Source organism: Ochotona princeps, chromosome 7, assembly GCF_030435755.1.
Source record: "Ochotona princeps isolate mOchPri1 chromosome 7, mOchPri1.hap1, whole genome shotgun sequence".
NCBI lineage: Eukaryota > Metazoa > Chordata > Mammalia > Lagomorpha > Ochotonidae > Ochotona > Ochotona princeps.
Genome location: NC_080838.1, coordinates 10,738,604 through 10,755,783, shown reverse-complemented (window position 1 = coordinate 10,755,783; position 17,180 = coordinate 10,738,604). Strand labels below are relative to the sequence as shown.

General features: G+C 44.2%; 1 protein-coding gene across 2 annotated transcripts in view; it reads left to right on the top strand.

The window, feature by feature from the left end:
• Window positions 1–17,180, top strand: part of ARHGAP10 (Rho GTPase activating protein 10) — a 333,273-nt gene that overhangs the window by 82,170 nt on the left and 233,923 nt on the right. For both annotated transcript variants that reach the window (XR_009245824.1, XM_058666789.1), the window contains exons 2-3: window positions 7,205–7,300; window positions 7,374–7,435. Coding sequence is in view for 1 of the 2 variants with exons in the window: in XM_058666789.1 (XP_058522772.1) it covers window positions 7,205–7,300; window positions 7,374–7,435 (158 nt within the window). In the remaining variant the exon portion in view is untranslated. The remainder of the gene's footprint in view (window positions 1–7,204; window positions 7,301–7,373; window positions 7,436–17,180) is intronic.

Sequence of the window (17,180 nt, the reverse complement as noted above, 5' to 3'; positions counted from 1 at the left end):
GAGTATGTGAACAGGTAATGACAAGGTAATGCCACTCCAGATAGTGTGACCGTGGCCTGTGTGTTCTAAGAACAGGCCAGCATAGCTCAATCTGGGACTAGTTATATTCGCCCTCAAAATAAATGAAACTAAGTGGTTTTAGAATGACCTTAAAAGGTGGGCTTTCATGGCTTTAGGATTACATTAAAATAAAGTTATGCAATTAAGGCAGAAGTTCCTGGAAAAACAAAGTATGTTTTAAAGAGAAATGATACAACTGGGTCAAACTCTTGTGGCTTTCTAACCGGATAACCCTTGCCTTCAGAAGTAAACATTGCAAGGCTTTCGAGATAATGATTCACTTGCTATTCTGTGATTTTTGTCCCGCTTGGGTGTGCCTGAATGAGTATCAGTGTAGGGCTCTGTTGTTTATTTACTGAAGAGACAGGAGCGCCTGTGTGTTGGCTAATTCCTCAAACACCCTCATGGACCAAGGTCAGGTCAGTCTAAAGCTGCAAACCAGAGCTCAGTTCAAGTCTTACATGTGGGTGGCAGAGACCCAAGTACTTGAGCCTTCCTCTTCTACCCCCAGGGTGTGCCTTCACAGGAAACTGCACTTGTGGTCAGAAAAGACCTTGGACCCAGGCACCCTGAGCATTAGGCCCAGTACCTGCCCCCAAGGTCTAGCTTGTTTTGAATTTTTTCTTAGACCCATTCTGTGTATGGTTGTGTGTCTTTTCAGTTGTGAGATTTTTCAATTTCGTAGTGTGTAACTGCACCATAATTTACTCATTTGTTTTATTGTTAGGTGTTTGCTTTCCCCCAGTGTTTGGATTTCACAGTCAGTTCTGTGAATTTTCTAGTACATGTTGACAACTTCCAGTGTGCAAGAGTTTATATTAGAAATGGATTGAGATGGACAATTTCCCGGTTGTCATTAAATAGAGTAGAAAATACCATGTTAATAGCAAAATAGTTATATTAATTTTTACTTTATAGCAATTTAAGTGAGTCGTCTTGTACAGAGCCACATCATTCAGGTACCACACTTGCTAATTTTTGTCAAATAGATGAATGTACTGAGGTATCCTAAGGTTTTAAATTTTCACTTTTATAGCCACTAATAAGCTGGACCATATTTTGCTGTGGCTATAGGCTATTACGTTTCTTTTGTGAAGTGCCTACTCAAGTGTCTGACTTAGTTTTTTATTAGAGGTATGTCTTACACTGTTAATTTATAACAGTTCTGTATGTATTCTAGTGTGTACTTGTTTTCATGTTATGTCTTTAAAATTATAATCCAAGTCTTACTCTTATCTATTTCTTTGAATAATCTCCAAAATTGAGTGGCTTACCACACACAGCAGGTGCATGCTGATTTCCATTTGGACTGGTTTACCAGGCAGTTGCCTCTGTGCAGGGTAGTCTCCTCCTTGACGTAGGCATTCTAGCCTCTGGCACGACCAGCCACAACTGAGCCACCTGTCATCGGCCAACAAGCGGGCCTGGGCTTGTTCACAGCGAGGACAGCTGGTTCCTAGAGGGTCCACCTGAGGTGTGCAAAGTTCCCTGAGGTGAAGGCTCTGAATAGGCAGAGCCATCAGACCAGCTTGGATTGAAGAGGTGCCAAGTGCTTTCCCTGCGAGAACAGGTAGTCATGTTGCACTGAGGAGTAACAGTGGGCAGCTGTTGCAGCACTGTGTACTTCCTGTTCAATACTGCAAGGGCTTTGTAACTTCATTCCATGTTCCAGGAGAAGACATTACAGTGCTGTGTCATCTGCCTTGTGTGTGTGCATTAAGAATTTTGTATTTGTTTCAAAGAGTGACAGAGGGAGGAGAGGATTTACTAAGCCAGGAGCCCAAACTATCCAGGCATTGATGTGCTTTCCCGAGTGCTTGGTCCATCCTCTGCTTCTTCTGGGCCTGTTAGCAGGAAGCTGCACCAGATGCCCAATGAAGCAGCAAGGACTGCAGCTGGTGCTGATAGGAGGTGCTGGTGTCCTCAACAGTGGCTTACTGGACTGCACCACAAGGGTGACTCCCCCATGCAGATTTGTTTTTCAATCTTTGTTTTGTTTATTTGAAAGGCAGAGTTACAGATGGAGGAATCTTCGAACTGCTGGTTCACGCCCCCTGGGAGGGCTAGGGTTGGGCTGTGCTAAAGCTAGCAGCTTCATCCTTGTCTCTAACATGGAGACTTGGGCAATCTTCCACTGCTTTCCCAGGCACATTAGCAGGAAAATGGGTTGGAGGTGGAGTAGTAGGGTCTCAGGTCTATTCCCATATGGGATCCTATGAGATGCTGGCATCACAAGTGGGGACTTATTCTGTATACCACAACACCGCCTGCTCAGGCTGTTTTAAGGAGGAAAAGAAATGAACAGCAAAATACCTATGGATGAGGAAAAATTAAGCCTCACAAACTGTGATAATGGGGGGTATTGATAATGGAGGAGGCTACGTACATGTTTGAGGGCAAGAGTTATTTGGGAAATCTGTGCTTTCAGCTCAGTTTTGCCACAAAGCAGAACTGCAATAAAGATACACCCTATATAACAGCAGCAGATACAACAAGCATGACAGCAGTTGGAAGAGCTGGTGAGCATTATTACAAAATTGAAGAGGAAATAGTTTGGCTTGGAATGTGTTGGGGCAGGAGCATTAAGCTTAATGATTAGGGATAAGAGATTTGGTTGTAGATACTACCATTTCATAATGTAAAGATGTTTTCACCTTTATTCCTTGTTTATTACCAGTAGTGTAATGAATAAAATCGAGGAAATTGTTCCTGCTGTCTCACCAAAAACAATAGTCGAAGTTGCTCCCCTGCCCCACCCGTACTTTCAAAAAGATTTGCTTAATTTAAAGGCTGAGCAACAGAGTTCAACCTCAGGATGCTTGCCGTGGCTGAGGCTGGGCCAGGCTGAAATGAGCAGCCTGGAAATCCTGACCTCCTGGGGTCATCTTTGGAACCTTCCCTGACCTCCCAGGAGTCATCTTTTGTGCCTTCCCAGACATCCAGGTAGGGAACTGGATTGGAGATGGAGGTTGTGCTTTGTCAGGCATTCTGGAATGCTGGTGTCCTGAGTGGCTGCTCATCCCACATCACCTTAACTTGTTCTCTTGTCTCTACTGACTTGTTACATGTGAATATGCTGGCAGTTAGGAGTTACATTTCTTTTTTTCCCCCCAGTTTGCTTAGTGTGCTGTTTTATTTGAATATAGCCCGGCTGTCAGTCTTCATTGTGTGAGACAGGAGCTATGTGGCATGTAGCAGGCAGCCAGTGGCTGCTTGGAAACTGCTTTAGGCCAGAGACAGAACTTATACCCTGGTCAGGACATAACATTTGGAGAAATGACAGTGTTGTAGCTGTGCATTTTTTAAGTTAATCTTTTTCTTTGTTGGCATTTTCTTGTGTTTTTAAAATTTATCATCATCATCATCATTTCATGATACAGTTCCATAGGCCCCTGGGATTTCCCTTATCCCCTCCCCAACTCCCCACCTCCTCACCACTAAATTCCCCTGTATCATTACTATAGTTCTTCATACAGTCGTATGTCCATTATTATAGGCAGGGACAATGGCAGAGAGTCCAGCATTGTCATATAGTAAACCGTTTCATTGGGAGTCCATCTTTAGTTTGGAAGTAGAGATGCACACTGCATTGTATCCTCACTTCTGGAAATGTTAGTCTCCATGTCACAGTTACTGTATGTCATCTTAAGTGAAAAACCACAATACAAAATCAACAATAGGGAGAAAAATAGAAATTTATAATGCCTTGAAGTTAAACAGCATGTTACTAGGTATGAGGGTCTCCATTACAGTTACTACATCTCTTTAAATGAAAAGCCACAAAACAAAAATAACAGCAGGAAGAAAAAAATTAACACCAATGAGTTAAATAACATGCTACTGAAGGACTAATATGTTGCTGAAGAAAAAAAAGAAAATAAAAAACCTTCTTGAAGAAAATGATACTATTATATGATCTATGAGTCACTGAAGAATTAAACCAGAAGAAAGTGTTTTGAAGAGATGAAACTAACAACCAGTAAAATCAAAATCCATGAGATGCTGTTTCTGCAGATTGTCTCCTGTAGGCAACAGATGGGTTTTATTTTTTGATCCAGTCTGCTAATCTGTGACGTTTGATTGAGCTGAAGCAATTTACATTCAGGATTAATATTTATGGGTGGTACTTTGGTCCTGTCATTTTAGCAATGGGTTGTTCATTAGTTTAGTCTTCCATTGTTATTTTACTTGGATATTCTTCACATTTGCCTTTTGTTTTGGGTGCTATTCCTCTTTGTGAAGAGAAAATCTTTAAGTATCATTTGTAGGGTAGGTTTGAAAGAGGCAAATTCTTTTAACTTTTCTTTGCTGTAGAAGAATTTCTTTTGTCTTTGGAAATGAAATAAAGTTTTGCTGGATATGTTATCCCAGGTCAAAACTTTTTGCTTTTAGAATCTGGAATATGTCATTGCATTCTCTTCTGGCCTGTAGAGTTTCCTGTGTGAGGTCTCCTGTGAATTTAATTGGCATTCCTTTATATGTCAGTTGACTTTTTTTTCACTTGCACATTTAAGGATCTTTTTTTTATGTTCGGTTGAAGAGAGCTTGATGATCATGTGTCTTGGTGAAGATTGCTTTTGATCAAGCCTGTTGGGAATTCTGTGCCCCTCCTGGATGTTGCCCAATTCTTTCTCCAGATTAGGGAAATTTTCCCTTATTTCATTAAACACATTTGTAAAGCCAGCTTCTCTTTCTGTACCTTCTGGGACTCCCATAACTCTTATATTTGGCCTCTTAATAGTGTCAATTCTTGAATACTTGTTTTGGCCTGATCCAGCTCTGCTTCCAGCTTTTTGTTTGCTTCTCCCTGGGGACAGGAAATATCTTCTATTTCTGAGATCTTTCTTCTACCTCCTTCATTCTATTTTGGAGACTCTCCACTGTCCTTTTAATTTGTTTCACTGTATTTTTCATTTCTGATAGATCAGCTTTCGTTTGATTCATTTCCAGTGTGATGTATTCCTTGATTTCCTCGAACACCTGCTTTACATGCTTCTCGTTGTTAAGAAGCTTTATAACAAGTGTTTAGCATTCTGTATCCCCAATTTTCTGGATGTCTTCCTCAGTGAACTGTGAGGTTGGCAATAGGTTTTGCTCCTTTGCAGGGGAGTCTTCAGTAATATTCATTGTGCCACTGTTTCTTTTGCTCTTGGTCATTGTACTCTGGTTATGAGAGTCTTCTCCTTGGGGCAGGTTTCTAAGCTGTGTCACCCACAGGTCTACAGTTTGATTTTACTAATTGCCATTGACACACGGCTATTTGCAGCCAATTGTGCCACTCCCTCCAGTGATTTCCAGGTCTGGGTTCTTATGTTAGATGTCCACCATGGTCTCTGTAGCCCTAGCTCCTGGCTCACCAGTCTCCACCTCCTGTGCTACAGTGCTGAGCTTTCAACATTGTATGTACAACCTTTCTCCCACTTGTGGCTGGAGTAGGTCCCATAATTAGGGAGACACCAGGTATCCTACATAGCTAGGTTGCTGTTGGTGATAATCTTGCAGGAACCTCTTGGCTGTTAGGTCTGAGGGCCACATGGACCTCTTTTGAGCTGTGCAGTGCCGTAGTTGTTATTATTTTCCTGTGGTACCAGTGCAATGCACTGAGCTCAGTGAGTTCTTGCTAGCTCAGCACATATGCAGCTCACTGTCACTGCAGTCCTAAAACTTTTACCACACTGTACAAAATGGTGCCTGATGTGCCACTACTAGAGTTCTTGATCTGCTGGCCGTCAGATCTGAGGGCTACCTGGACCTGTCTTGGATGGAACCTGTAGGATACCACGCAGTTGCAGTTTTTCTGAGTCAGAAATGAGTTTACTTCCACCTCAGCGTTTTCTCAGCCCTTTCCCTTGCTTTTTCATCCTTGAAATGGTGCCTGATTTGGCTCTAGGGGAGGTACACTGGTTGTGAAATCCACCCTGTTGCTGAACTGCCTGGGATCTGCCGCTGTTTTTTTGTTCTTGGTAAAATCAAAAAGACTAGCAGGATGGGCAGTTCTTTTTCTGGATTCGCCTCCGGTGCTCCCAAGTGAAAGTCCCTTCCCACCTGGTTGCTGGTGTAGTTCCAGCTGCCGGTGGAGTTCACAATGCCTTTTTAAAAAATATACTGTTTTTTTAATTGGTTACATTGCATTATGTGACAGTTTAATAGGCAGTGGGATTCCCCCCACCCCTCCCCAAACACCCCAGCACCCCCACCCCCCGCCATGGTGGACTCCTCCACCCTATTGCGTTACCACAGTTCAAATTCAGCTGAGATTCTTTCATTGGAAGCATCTACCAGGCATAAAGTCCAGCATCATATTGTCCAGATAAGTTCATCAGTTCCTTGGGGAGACCATCTCTGGCCTGAAGGTAGAGCTGGCAGAGTGTTTTTGACAGTTCAAAGGATCTGAATTGCTGCCACTCTCACCACTCACAATGCCTTTTGCTGAATGCCGCTGGATTATCAGTGACTGCATCACCATAGTGTTTACGCTGCTTTCCTGTGTCTGTCAGTCTCCTGGTACCCCTGTGCTGCTGTTCTGTCCTCTCCTGTTTCCTGGAATGTGCCCTCTCTGCTTCATTTTGGTTAATGTTTCTCCGTCCGTTTAAACGTGTCCTTCCCTTATTCTGCCGTCTTGATTCTCCCAGTAGCTGTGCATTCTTAAGCAAATTACTCAACATCTCTGAGCTTCAGCTTCCCCACTTGTAAACTGGTTGGAGTGGTTACATGGCAATCAGATAAGAGCATCTTATTTGCTGACCTTGAGCTTTTGAGACCTTAAAGTTGGAAGCCACCACTGGCAGCCAGACTTTGGCACACCCTGAAAAGTGCCATCACATGTGTGGATGCCCAGACACCTTCCAGTCGCTACAGTCAGGTGGGTTCTGACTCTGCGTGACTGGAGAAAGTGCTTTAGGAACTGATGGGAAGCACTCAGATCTGAGGAAGTAAAAGGGTGAGGAGGGAACTCGTGCGTCTTCTGTACCTGTTTTACGGCAGGGTACAGTCCCCCGAGTGTGCCAGGTGCAGGAGGAAGGCCCTCTTGGCCACGGTCTTGCATTGTTCCTTTTCACAGATGGATTGGAACACAGCTCCAATGCCCTCCTTGTCTAAGCCCTGACTTCAAACCAGGACTCATTGAGAATACATTTCTTCACAGGTCTTTCGGCGGCGCAGCGAAAGTTTGCTCACTCCCTCCGAGACTTTAAGTTTGAATTCATTGGTGATGCAGAGACGGATGATGAACGCTGCATAGGTGAGTGAGAATACCATTTGGGTTTGCTTTGCTTTGCCTCAACCCCCAGGTAATAACTCCTTTCTCGCTGCAGATGCTTCCTTGCGTGAATTTTCAAATTTTCTCAAGAATCTGGAAGAACAGAGAGAGATCATGGTGAGTTGGGTGTGACGTATACTGATGTCAAATTTCAAAGGGAATAGATCTGGATGTCGCCGCTGGCTGTGATGGCAGGTTGGATGCAGTTATTTGTGTGTAGTAGAAGGAACCCGAGATGCGGTTTCAAGCTCAGCTTTCTCGTTCTGTGTTGGTGGTGACCAGCTCTGGGACCAGTTGCTAGGCCTCCAGGTCAGAGCCTTTGTTCTTCATTAGTAAAAGAAAAGGGAAGGTCAGACTGTGTTGGTGCCTTCTGACTGTTTTAGCAGCGAACCACTTTCCTTGAAATAGATGTTCCTGAGGCTGGTGTTGTGGTACAGTAAGTTAAGCCTCTGATTGAAACACTAGCATCCCATATCGGAGTGCTGAATCGAGTACCAGTCCAGTTCCCTGCTATGTGCCTGGAAAGACAGTGGAGTGATGGCACAAGTATTTGGGCCCATACAGTCGCATGGGAGGCTCCTGGTTTTGGCATGGTCCAATAATAGCTGTTTGGCCATTTCAGGAATGAACCAGTCAATGGAAGATCTATGTGTCTGATTTTTCTCTTGATTGTTCAGGTCAATGAATAAATCTTATAAAAAGTTAGGTGGTTCCTATTCAACAGGATAAAAGCAGAGAGATGGAACCTTAGGGCGATGCTAGAACTGACTCATACCTGGGAATGTTTCTAAGCTATGTGGAGAGAGGGAGGGAAATGGGCCCTTGAGATCTCTGAGATCGTATTGACGCGGAAATTCGTGCTCGTCATTGGACTAAGAATAGCTATCCTCTGTTGGCTACACAGCATGGACTACATGCTTTGAGAAGATTTTTTTTAAAGATTTATTTTTATTACAAAGTCAGATATACAGAGAGGAGGAGAGACAGAGAGGAAGATCTTCCATCCGATGATTAACTCCCCAAGTGACTGCAACGGCCGGTGCTGTGCCGATCTGGAGCCAGGAGCCAGGAACTTCCTCCAGGTCTCCCATGCAGGTGCAGGGTCCTAAAGCTTTGGACCGTCCTCAACTGCTTTCCCAGGCCACAAGCAGGGAGCTGGATGGGAAGTGGAGCTGCCAGGATTAGAACTGGCGCCCATATGGGATCCCGGGGCGTTCAAGGCGAGGACTTTAGCTGCTAGGCCACGCCGTCGGGCCCAGATTTTTTTTTTTTTAAACGTATGCTTGGTTCGGCCTGGTGCGGTAGCTTTGTGGCTAACATCCTTGCGTTGCACATGCCGGGATCCCATATGGACGCCAGTTTGTGTCCTGGCCTCCCCACTTCTCATGCATCTCCCTGCATGTGCCCTAGGAAAGCAGTCAAGGACAGTCCAAAGCTTTGGGACCCTGCACTTGTGTGAGAGACACAGAAATTCATGACTCCTGGCTTCGGATCGGCTCAGCTCTATTTTGGCCACTTGGGGAATGAACCATCAGATGTAAGATCTTCCTCTCTGTCTCTCCTCCTCTCTGTATATCTGACTTTCCAATTAAAAAAAAATAAATAGGGCGCAGCATGGTAGCCTAGCAGCTAAAGTTTTTGTCTTGCACATGCCGGGATCCCATATGGGTTCTGGTCCTCATCCTGGTGGCCCTGGTTCCCATCCTGCTTCCTGCTTGTGGCCTGGGAAAGCGGTGGAGGACAACCCAAAGCCTTGGGACCCTGCACCCACGTGGGAGGCCTGGAGGTGGTTCCAGGATCCTGGCTTAGGATTGGCTTGGCTCCAGCAGTTGCAGCCGCTTGGAGTGAATCAACGGACAGCAATTCTTCCTCTTTCTCTCCTTCTCTTTCGTACCAGGCCCTGTTCCCTATTTCTAAGATGGTTTTGCATACGTGATAAATACTATGTAGGGAATGGCCAAGGTAACTGCAGTCCCGTTGAGTTTCTCTGGCTCCTACTAACGGGCTCAGCCATTAGCCAAGTGAGCTTTTAGTTTATGGAGTTTTCAGCTGTTGAGGAAAGACTGGATATGATTGTGGATAAAAACAGGGCTATGGGTTACCTTCCTACTACATGAAATGGGTGTGGGTCAATGACAAAGTAGGTATTAGCATTGAAAAAGTAGGTATTAGTTTTAAAAAATAGTTATTTGAAAGGCAAAGAGGGAGGGAGAATAAGTAAGCAACAGAAAGAGAATGAATGAAAATGAGAATGAATCTTCATCTGCTTGTTCACTCCCCTTACGGCACAACAGCCAGGGCTGGGTCGGGATGAAACCAGAAGTCAAAAGAATCTTCTGGGATTCCCTCATGAATAGGAAGCACTTGGGCCATCTTCCACTACTCTCGCATGTGCTTTAGCAGGAAGCTGGATTGGAAGTGGAACAGCCTAAATATCAACTGATGCCCATGTAGAATGCCTGAATGTTAGTTATTGGCTTAACTTGTGCAGCAATGTAAGTAGATATTCTTGGCTTAGGTTAATAGTCTGTGGTGATTTGTTCTCAACTCTCTTGGGTATTTACTTGTAATTTCCTGGTGTCATAAGTGGATAGCCAAGATTTATTTGTTTTTTAATTTAAGGTTTTATTTATTTGAAAGAGAGGGAAAGACAGACGTTTTGCATCCACTTGTTCAGATGGCTGCAATGGCCGAGTGCATTAGCAGGGAACTGGATGGGAAATGAGGCAGCCTGAAACTCAAACCAGAATTCAGAAGGGGATGCCAGCCGTGCAGGCGGTGGCTTCACTTTACTGCACCACAAAGCTGACTCCTATTGATCTCCTTTTCTATTTATTTTTGGTTAAAAATCAGAATTAGAGAGGGAGAATTTAGAGATTGACAGCCTCTATCCACTGGTTCACTTCCCAGATAGTTGCAATGGCTGGAGCTGAGCTGATACGAAGCTGGGAGCCAGGAACTTCTTCTGAGTTCCCCTAGTAGATGCAGGGGCCCAAGACTTCGGCCATCCTCCACTGCTTTCCAAGGCCATCAGCAAGAAGCTAGATCAGAAGTAAAGAAGCTGGGATGTGAACCTGGGCCCGTATGGGATGCTGGTGCCAGAGGTGGAGGATTAACCTTCTGTGCCGTCATCCAGTCCCTTTTTATCTGTTCTAAATTATTAAATATATCTTGACAGTAGGATGCTGGACTTGTTCTCATTTTCTATAGTTACAGTGTCATGATACTTAAATAGAAGAATGATGGACTTGTGACTGTTGCTGAAGGACTACACTATTGTAATAATATAGCAGAAAACTGTGGGGGCAGGAGGGAGTGAGGAGGATGGAAGGGGAAAGACCTGAGTCTATGGAACTGTATTATGAAAAATAAAAGAAAAAGAATCTGAGCACTAGGAAGCAGCCCAAGCAGTGTTCCCGGCTTCACAGAGTGACATTCTAGGACCAGAAGGTGTTAAGTGTCAGCCCAGAGTAGGTCAGGAGAGGCAGGGTTAGTACATAGGATGCAATGCCTGAGGCCTTGCCCAAGGTAGGTGTGTGAGGTGTGATACTGGCACCTGCCGGATGAATATTTCAGATGGAGCAGGGCTGGATTTTGCCTCCACAGACATATTTTGTGACTACTGTGTAGATAGTCTGTGTTTTAGGTTCCTTGAGGCAATGAGATTTAAAACAAACCAAAACAGTGCTGGACTGTGATGTTAGCTCCAGGCTGCCCACTGATACAGATCGTGTGGTGCACTGAGTCATTGTTCCGTGATGTGTGCTGATTTATTCTTTAGCTCTGATGCAAACGGGATGGGGTCTCTGTGTCAGGACAAAGGTGACAGAGCTGCTTGGGTTTCCACTGCAGGGGAGGTGAGAATGCCATGGTGTATGTATAAGGTCTTGACCTTCGTCAGGGCAGGAACACCTGCTGGAAAGCGAGGAGCTTTAATTCCAAGCCAGGAAGCAGTGGAGAGCAGCTACCACCACTGGAATTCATGGGATGCTCCTGCTGCGTGCTTCCTGTGTAGTTTGGAAGATTTGAGCATGCTCACAGGTAGAGAACATACAGTGAAACCACATGCACTTCATGCCAGCTTTATAGCCCGTCTTGTTGCTCCTGTTCTTGTTGCTGTTGCCTCATTATTTGGAGAAAAAGCCCAGCATCGTATTCCACCCACAAATATCTGTGTGCGTATCTTGAAAGCCAATAACTTTCAAATGAAACACTATGTCCTTGTCACCAGCAAACATTCCTTCCTTAGTTTCACAGAATTAGATTGGATCCAAGATTTTCACTGACATTGTCTGTCTTTGTCGTTTTTTCTTCAGTAATTGCTGTTAGTCTATTTGAATCTGGTTCTGAACAAATCGCTTTTGATGTGTTTTCTTTATTTTTAATTTTTAATTTGATTTCCCTTGCCCGTTCCCCAAATCCCCTCTCCCCCTTGCTGATTTCCCCTGTATTACGATAGTATAGTCCTTCATAACCACTCATAAGTCTGTCATTCTGTTATTTAAATGTATCTTGACACGGTGGGTGCAGATAATAGCAGACAGGCCAGCACCCTATTGTCAAGATACATTGAACACTTTCATTGGGTGTTCATCTTTGCAGTATGCATCTCTAATTCCAAATCATTGTGTTTTCACGTCTAGATATGATAATCTCTATTATACAATTACTATATGTTCTCTTAAATGAAAAACCATAAAACAAAATTTACAAGAATGAAGTTAATGTACAGGGCCTGGTATGGTAGCCTAGTGGCTAAAGTCCTCATCTTGGGTCTGCCAGGATCCCATATGGCACAGATTCATATTCTGGCTGCTCATTTCCCATCCAGCTCTCTGCTTGTGGCCTGGGAAAGCAGTCGAGGATGGCCCAAAGCCATGGCACCCTGCACCTGTGTGGGAGACCTGGAAGAAACTACTAGCTCCTGGCTTCGGATCGGCTCAGCTCTGGCCATTGCGGCCACTTGGGGAGTGAACCAATGAATGGAAGATCTTCTGTCTTTCCTTGTCTCTATCTGACTTTCCAATAAAAATAAATAAATTGTTCAAAAAACTTTAAAAAAATTTACAGCACCATGGGGTTAAATAATATGCTACTGAATGTGCATATGTGCAATGTGTCAGTGAAGAAATGAAAGAGAAAATAAAAGCGTTCTAGGAGAGTGATGGTATTGAATGACCTATGAGTCAGTAAAGAATTAAGAGAAAAACTATTGAAGAAATGAAAGTAAAAGCGAAAGTTTCAAAAGCCATGAGTTGCAGGAAAAACGATATTGAAAGGGCTATTGAGCTCATATTTTACATGAAGATTGCCTTATGTCAGAACATATTTGTCCTTTTGGGATTGGTTTATTTCACTGAGTGTAATGGTCTCTAGTTGGGACCATTTGGTTGATCGTTTCTTCCCTCCCTATCTCCCTACCTTTCTTCATTCCTTCCTCCCTCTCTTCCCTCTGTTTTAAAATTTCTTTATTTTTAGTGGAAAGACAGATTTATAGGAAGGAGAGATAGAGCTTCTCTCTGTTGGTTTACCCCATAAGTGGCTGCAATGACTGAAGCTGAGAGCCAGGAGCCTCCTCTTGGTTTCCAAACAGGTGCAGGGTCCCAAGGACTTTGCCACCTTTTCCCAGGACACAGCAGACAGCTTCCAGATGGAAAGTGGAAAAGCCAGGACATAAACTGGTGCCCATATGGGATCCCAGTGCTTGCAAGGTGAGGATTTAGCCATTAGGCCATTGCTCTGGGCCCAGTTAATATGTTTTGAAGTCTTAAGTCCATAGGCTCTTCTCTTTGACAAGAGTTCCTTATTCTTATCTGTTAGTCTAAAACGAGAGCAAAAGCTTTGAGATAGTATTTTTCTGCATTTGCAGGGTGTTTTAAAGTTAGTAACAACGTGTTAGACATGTAATTCACTTTGACGTTATCTGGGCACCTTTTTTGAATGCTGACACGGGTCACTTCCTTAAGTCATAAGATTTATAGCTACATTTGCTTCTTTAAATATTTTTGAAATTGCTTAAAAAATTACTAACGTGTGATTACATACCATAAGCTTCCAAGTAAGGATAGGAATGACCCTCAAGTCTGTGGAGAGTAACTGACAGTCAGTTAAAGTAGGTAGGCTGCAGATGATCACAAAGGCCAGGGAGTGGCTTCCCTGGGAACGGAGAGGCTGTCAGGACGGGCTGGATGGGCGAAGTGTTGGCATGCTGGGCGTTCTGGGGTGGAAGCAGAGAACAGGCAGTTTCTACAGCTGAACAAGTTCATTCCTTATGAACAGGGTCCCAGAGACACAAGGTAGGTCTTTTAGTTGCTGAAATGATGTGATGCCACTGCTTCTAAGAACTTAAAAAAAAGCATTTTTTGTTTTACTTAAAAATATTACAAATGAGTAGCATGTGAATTAGATTGTGGCATAACTTGCTAATTGTATATTCACAATTAAGACCAAGTTAGTAAAATGTTCAAACACTAAATATGCAGGAGATATTCAACATTCCTGAAAAATGTATTATAGAAATACGCGTGGATTTCAACATGATTTTGCACCAAAATGGACTTAACGCTTATTTCCATTTCTTCATGAACTTTAAGTACCTTCATATGATTATATAAAGTTTGTATTTTACTTATTTCTTATTTGAGACGGAGAGATGGAGGCAGAGGTTGGAGCAGCAGAGGAAGAGAAAGGGAGAAGGGGAGGAGGAGATAGATCTTCCATCCACTGGTTTACCCCCCACATTCCTGAACAGCTGGATCTGGGTCAGGCTGAACTCAGGCACCTGGAACACAGTCTAGGTGTCTCATGTGCAGCATGGACCCAAGTGCCTGAGCCCTTACCTGCTGTCTGTCCGGCTTCTCATCAATAGGGAGTTGGAATGCAGAGCAGATCTGGGACTGAACCCAGGGACTCAAGTATCCCATGTGACAGCTTGTTCGTAAAATACCACGGGTACTAAGAAGCTTTTAGGCCGTCCCAATGTGTATAACGAGGGCTTTGGGGTGTGTGTGTGTCTTTTAAGTTTTATTTATATACTTGAAAGGCAGGCAGAGTTAGAGAGATGGAGAGATCTTACATTGGTTCATTCACTCCCTAAATGGCTGGGCTATCCAGCCCTGGTCTGGACTAAAGCCAGAAGGCTGGAGCCCTATGCTGGTCTTGCATATGGGTGGCAGGGGCCTGAGTGTTTGCATCTGGGAAGAAAGCAGGAGATGATTCAGGGACAGGGAGCTGGATCAGAAGTAGAGACTTCAAGTGGCACTCATGGGATGCTGGCATGTGACATTTTACTCACTCTGCCAAACACCTGCCCTGTATTTGTAGTTTGGAAGGCAGAGATCATTTCCAAATACTTTATAAGAGCTTTCCATATCCTAAATACTGTTCTAAGATTTTAAACTTTCAGGAATAAAATTGTCTGAAAGACCAACGTTCTGCAACAAGTTCTTCCTTGTAGTTTTGGAAGATATCAGGTGTGTTTGTGTGTCCATTCTGTGTCTAGGCTATTTTTAGTTTAGACAGTCTATCATGCCTACTGCATATCAGACATAGTTCCTGTCCTTGGTTGATTAATAGTACTTTGGGGGTGGTGGTCAACATCGCAGAGTATTTGGGGAGTGGAGGGAAGGCATCTTGAACGGATGATTCACAAGCTGAGTTGAAGGATGAGTCAGTCAATCAGTAAGGAAAGATAAAGCAAAACACCGCCATTTGCCTTGAGGGGAAAACTGGTTGAATTTGCAAAGAGGGCAAGGTATGCTTGTCTTTTCCCCACCTGTGGACTCCAGCTCCGTTTGTGTCCAAACACATGGTTGGAGAAGGAAGTGGCAAGATCTCCCGGTTAAGCAGAGCAGTCCGTGTTTGCCTCTGCACATTCAAGTCCAGTTTCCTTGAGCCATAGTGCCTTGCCTTTCAGGAAGCTGGTATTGCCAGCTGTCAAGACAGTGTTTCCAAGCTAGTCAAGTGTGATGAGGTTGCCTCCCTTGATGGTAGGAGTGGGGTTCTGGCATGCACAGTGCCCTGGGTGGCCATGCTCACTGCTGTGTGTGTTCTAAGGAACGTGGTGGCGTTGGGCTGCCAGCATTCCGGAGTTGTTCTCTCTGGCAGGCCGAACACGCTGTACTCATCTAATGTGGGCAGTTGTCCAGGAATCTAAGGACTTTGAAAATAGTGTTGTCATGTTTCTGGTGTTCCTTTTAAAGCCCTTCATGCTGTGTTTACTTTCCTGTGTGTGTCCTTTGATCGGATCCTGTAGATTTTTCTTCCAGGCCTGAAGATGAAGGCTCAGTTTTTGAGGATTTGGCAAAGTAGGGTGAAAGGTGAGGCCCAATTCAGGAAGACTTAGGAGGGGAATCCCAGAGGTGTCTGTCATGGTGCTGCTGTGTGTCTCCCTATCACTCTGGGGGCCATCGAGGCAAATGGGAGCCAGCTGACTTTGCGTCTCCCAGTTGTGTCCCTTTCCATGCTTTGTGCAAAGTGGCCCTTTGTAGACACATTCTTTGGACCTTAGAGACCCTTCTCTCTCTCTCTGTCTCATATGGTTTTTCTCTGCCATGGACTTTGCCCTCTGAAAGCTTGAAGGGCAGGAAACCCTTACTTGATGCCTGGCCATGGACTCTTGCCACTGTAGGAAGGTTACCCTGCTGCCAGGTGCCAAAGGCTTCCGTTCTTAGCTCACAGGCATGCATGCAAGCTACACTGCTTACTGTTCCAGCCCTGGTCTGCTTTGCTTTACTTCACAGTTGCCATTATTCCTGTGTCTCCAGTCTCTTCTGTAAGGTTTGATACTGATTTCCTTTGCAAGCTATTTTTTTCTTTTAAAAAGTATTTCTGCACTATTGCTAAAAGAATACTGGTTGATCAGAACAAAATTGGTTCATCTTTCGGAAGAAAATTTCATGATACTGTATCCTTTTTGCCTTAGGGCAGATGTTTTTCCCAAAGCATGATCTCAGTGGCAACTGGGGAGAGGCTAGAACGTAAATTTTCAGACCTCACCTCAGACCTCTTGAACCACAAACTCTGGGATCGGCCCACTGGCCTCCAAGTCTTTCCAGAGATGGAAAAATATGATCACTCATCTTGCTTTTCCATGAATTGTTTACATCAACGCACAATCAGATCAGAGATTGGGTTTTCCTATACATTGTAAAACATTTTTTAAAATTTATTGACACACACAGATCCATGTCCCATCCACTGATCACTTCCTAAATGCCTGACAGTTGGATTTGAGCCAGATTAAAGCTGGTGGCTTGCAGCTCTCCTACCTGGTGACAGGGACCCAAGCATTTGAAATATCATTGCTGCCTTCCAAGATGAACATAAGCAGGAGTCTGTAGTGAGGACAGCCAAGATTGAACCCAGGCACTCTTGAGAGCTTGTCTGGAGGTTCTAGGAGAGCACATAGACCTTTGACCAAAGGCCATGTTATCCTGTTGGACCGAGCGTACAGCCTCGGCAGGGTCACACGTGGAGAAGTGAGGGAGGAGAACCCCTGTCTAGCTAGCCAGATCTGTCCCAGTTGACCATGATGAAGGGTCGGGGTGGTGGAGGTTTGCCAGCTGAATCACCTTGACGTGCAGACTCACGCAGTCTTATTTGATATATCATGTCAGTCTGTCCCTAATCTGCTAGAGCTGACACCTGTCTTCATACACTGTTTTGGTCACTTTATGTCTATCAGGAGGTTAGAGTCTTAAAATTCTAAGCTTGTATCTCTTATTTCCAAAGGGCTGAAGAGTGTTGCTTGTCTTAATGGCACAGGTTTTTGCTCTTAGGTGTGTGGATTGTTCTTAGTTGGCGTTGAGCGTTGATTGCCAGATCCTAAAGGATGCTGAGTGCTTAAGGCATTGGATGGCAT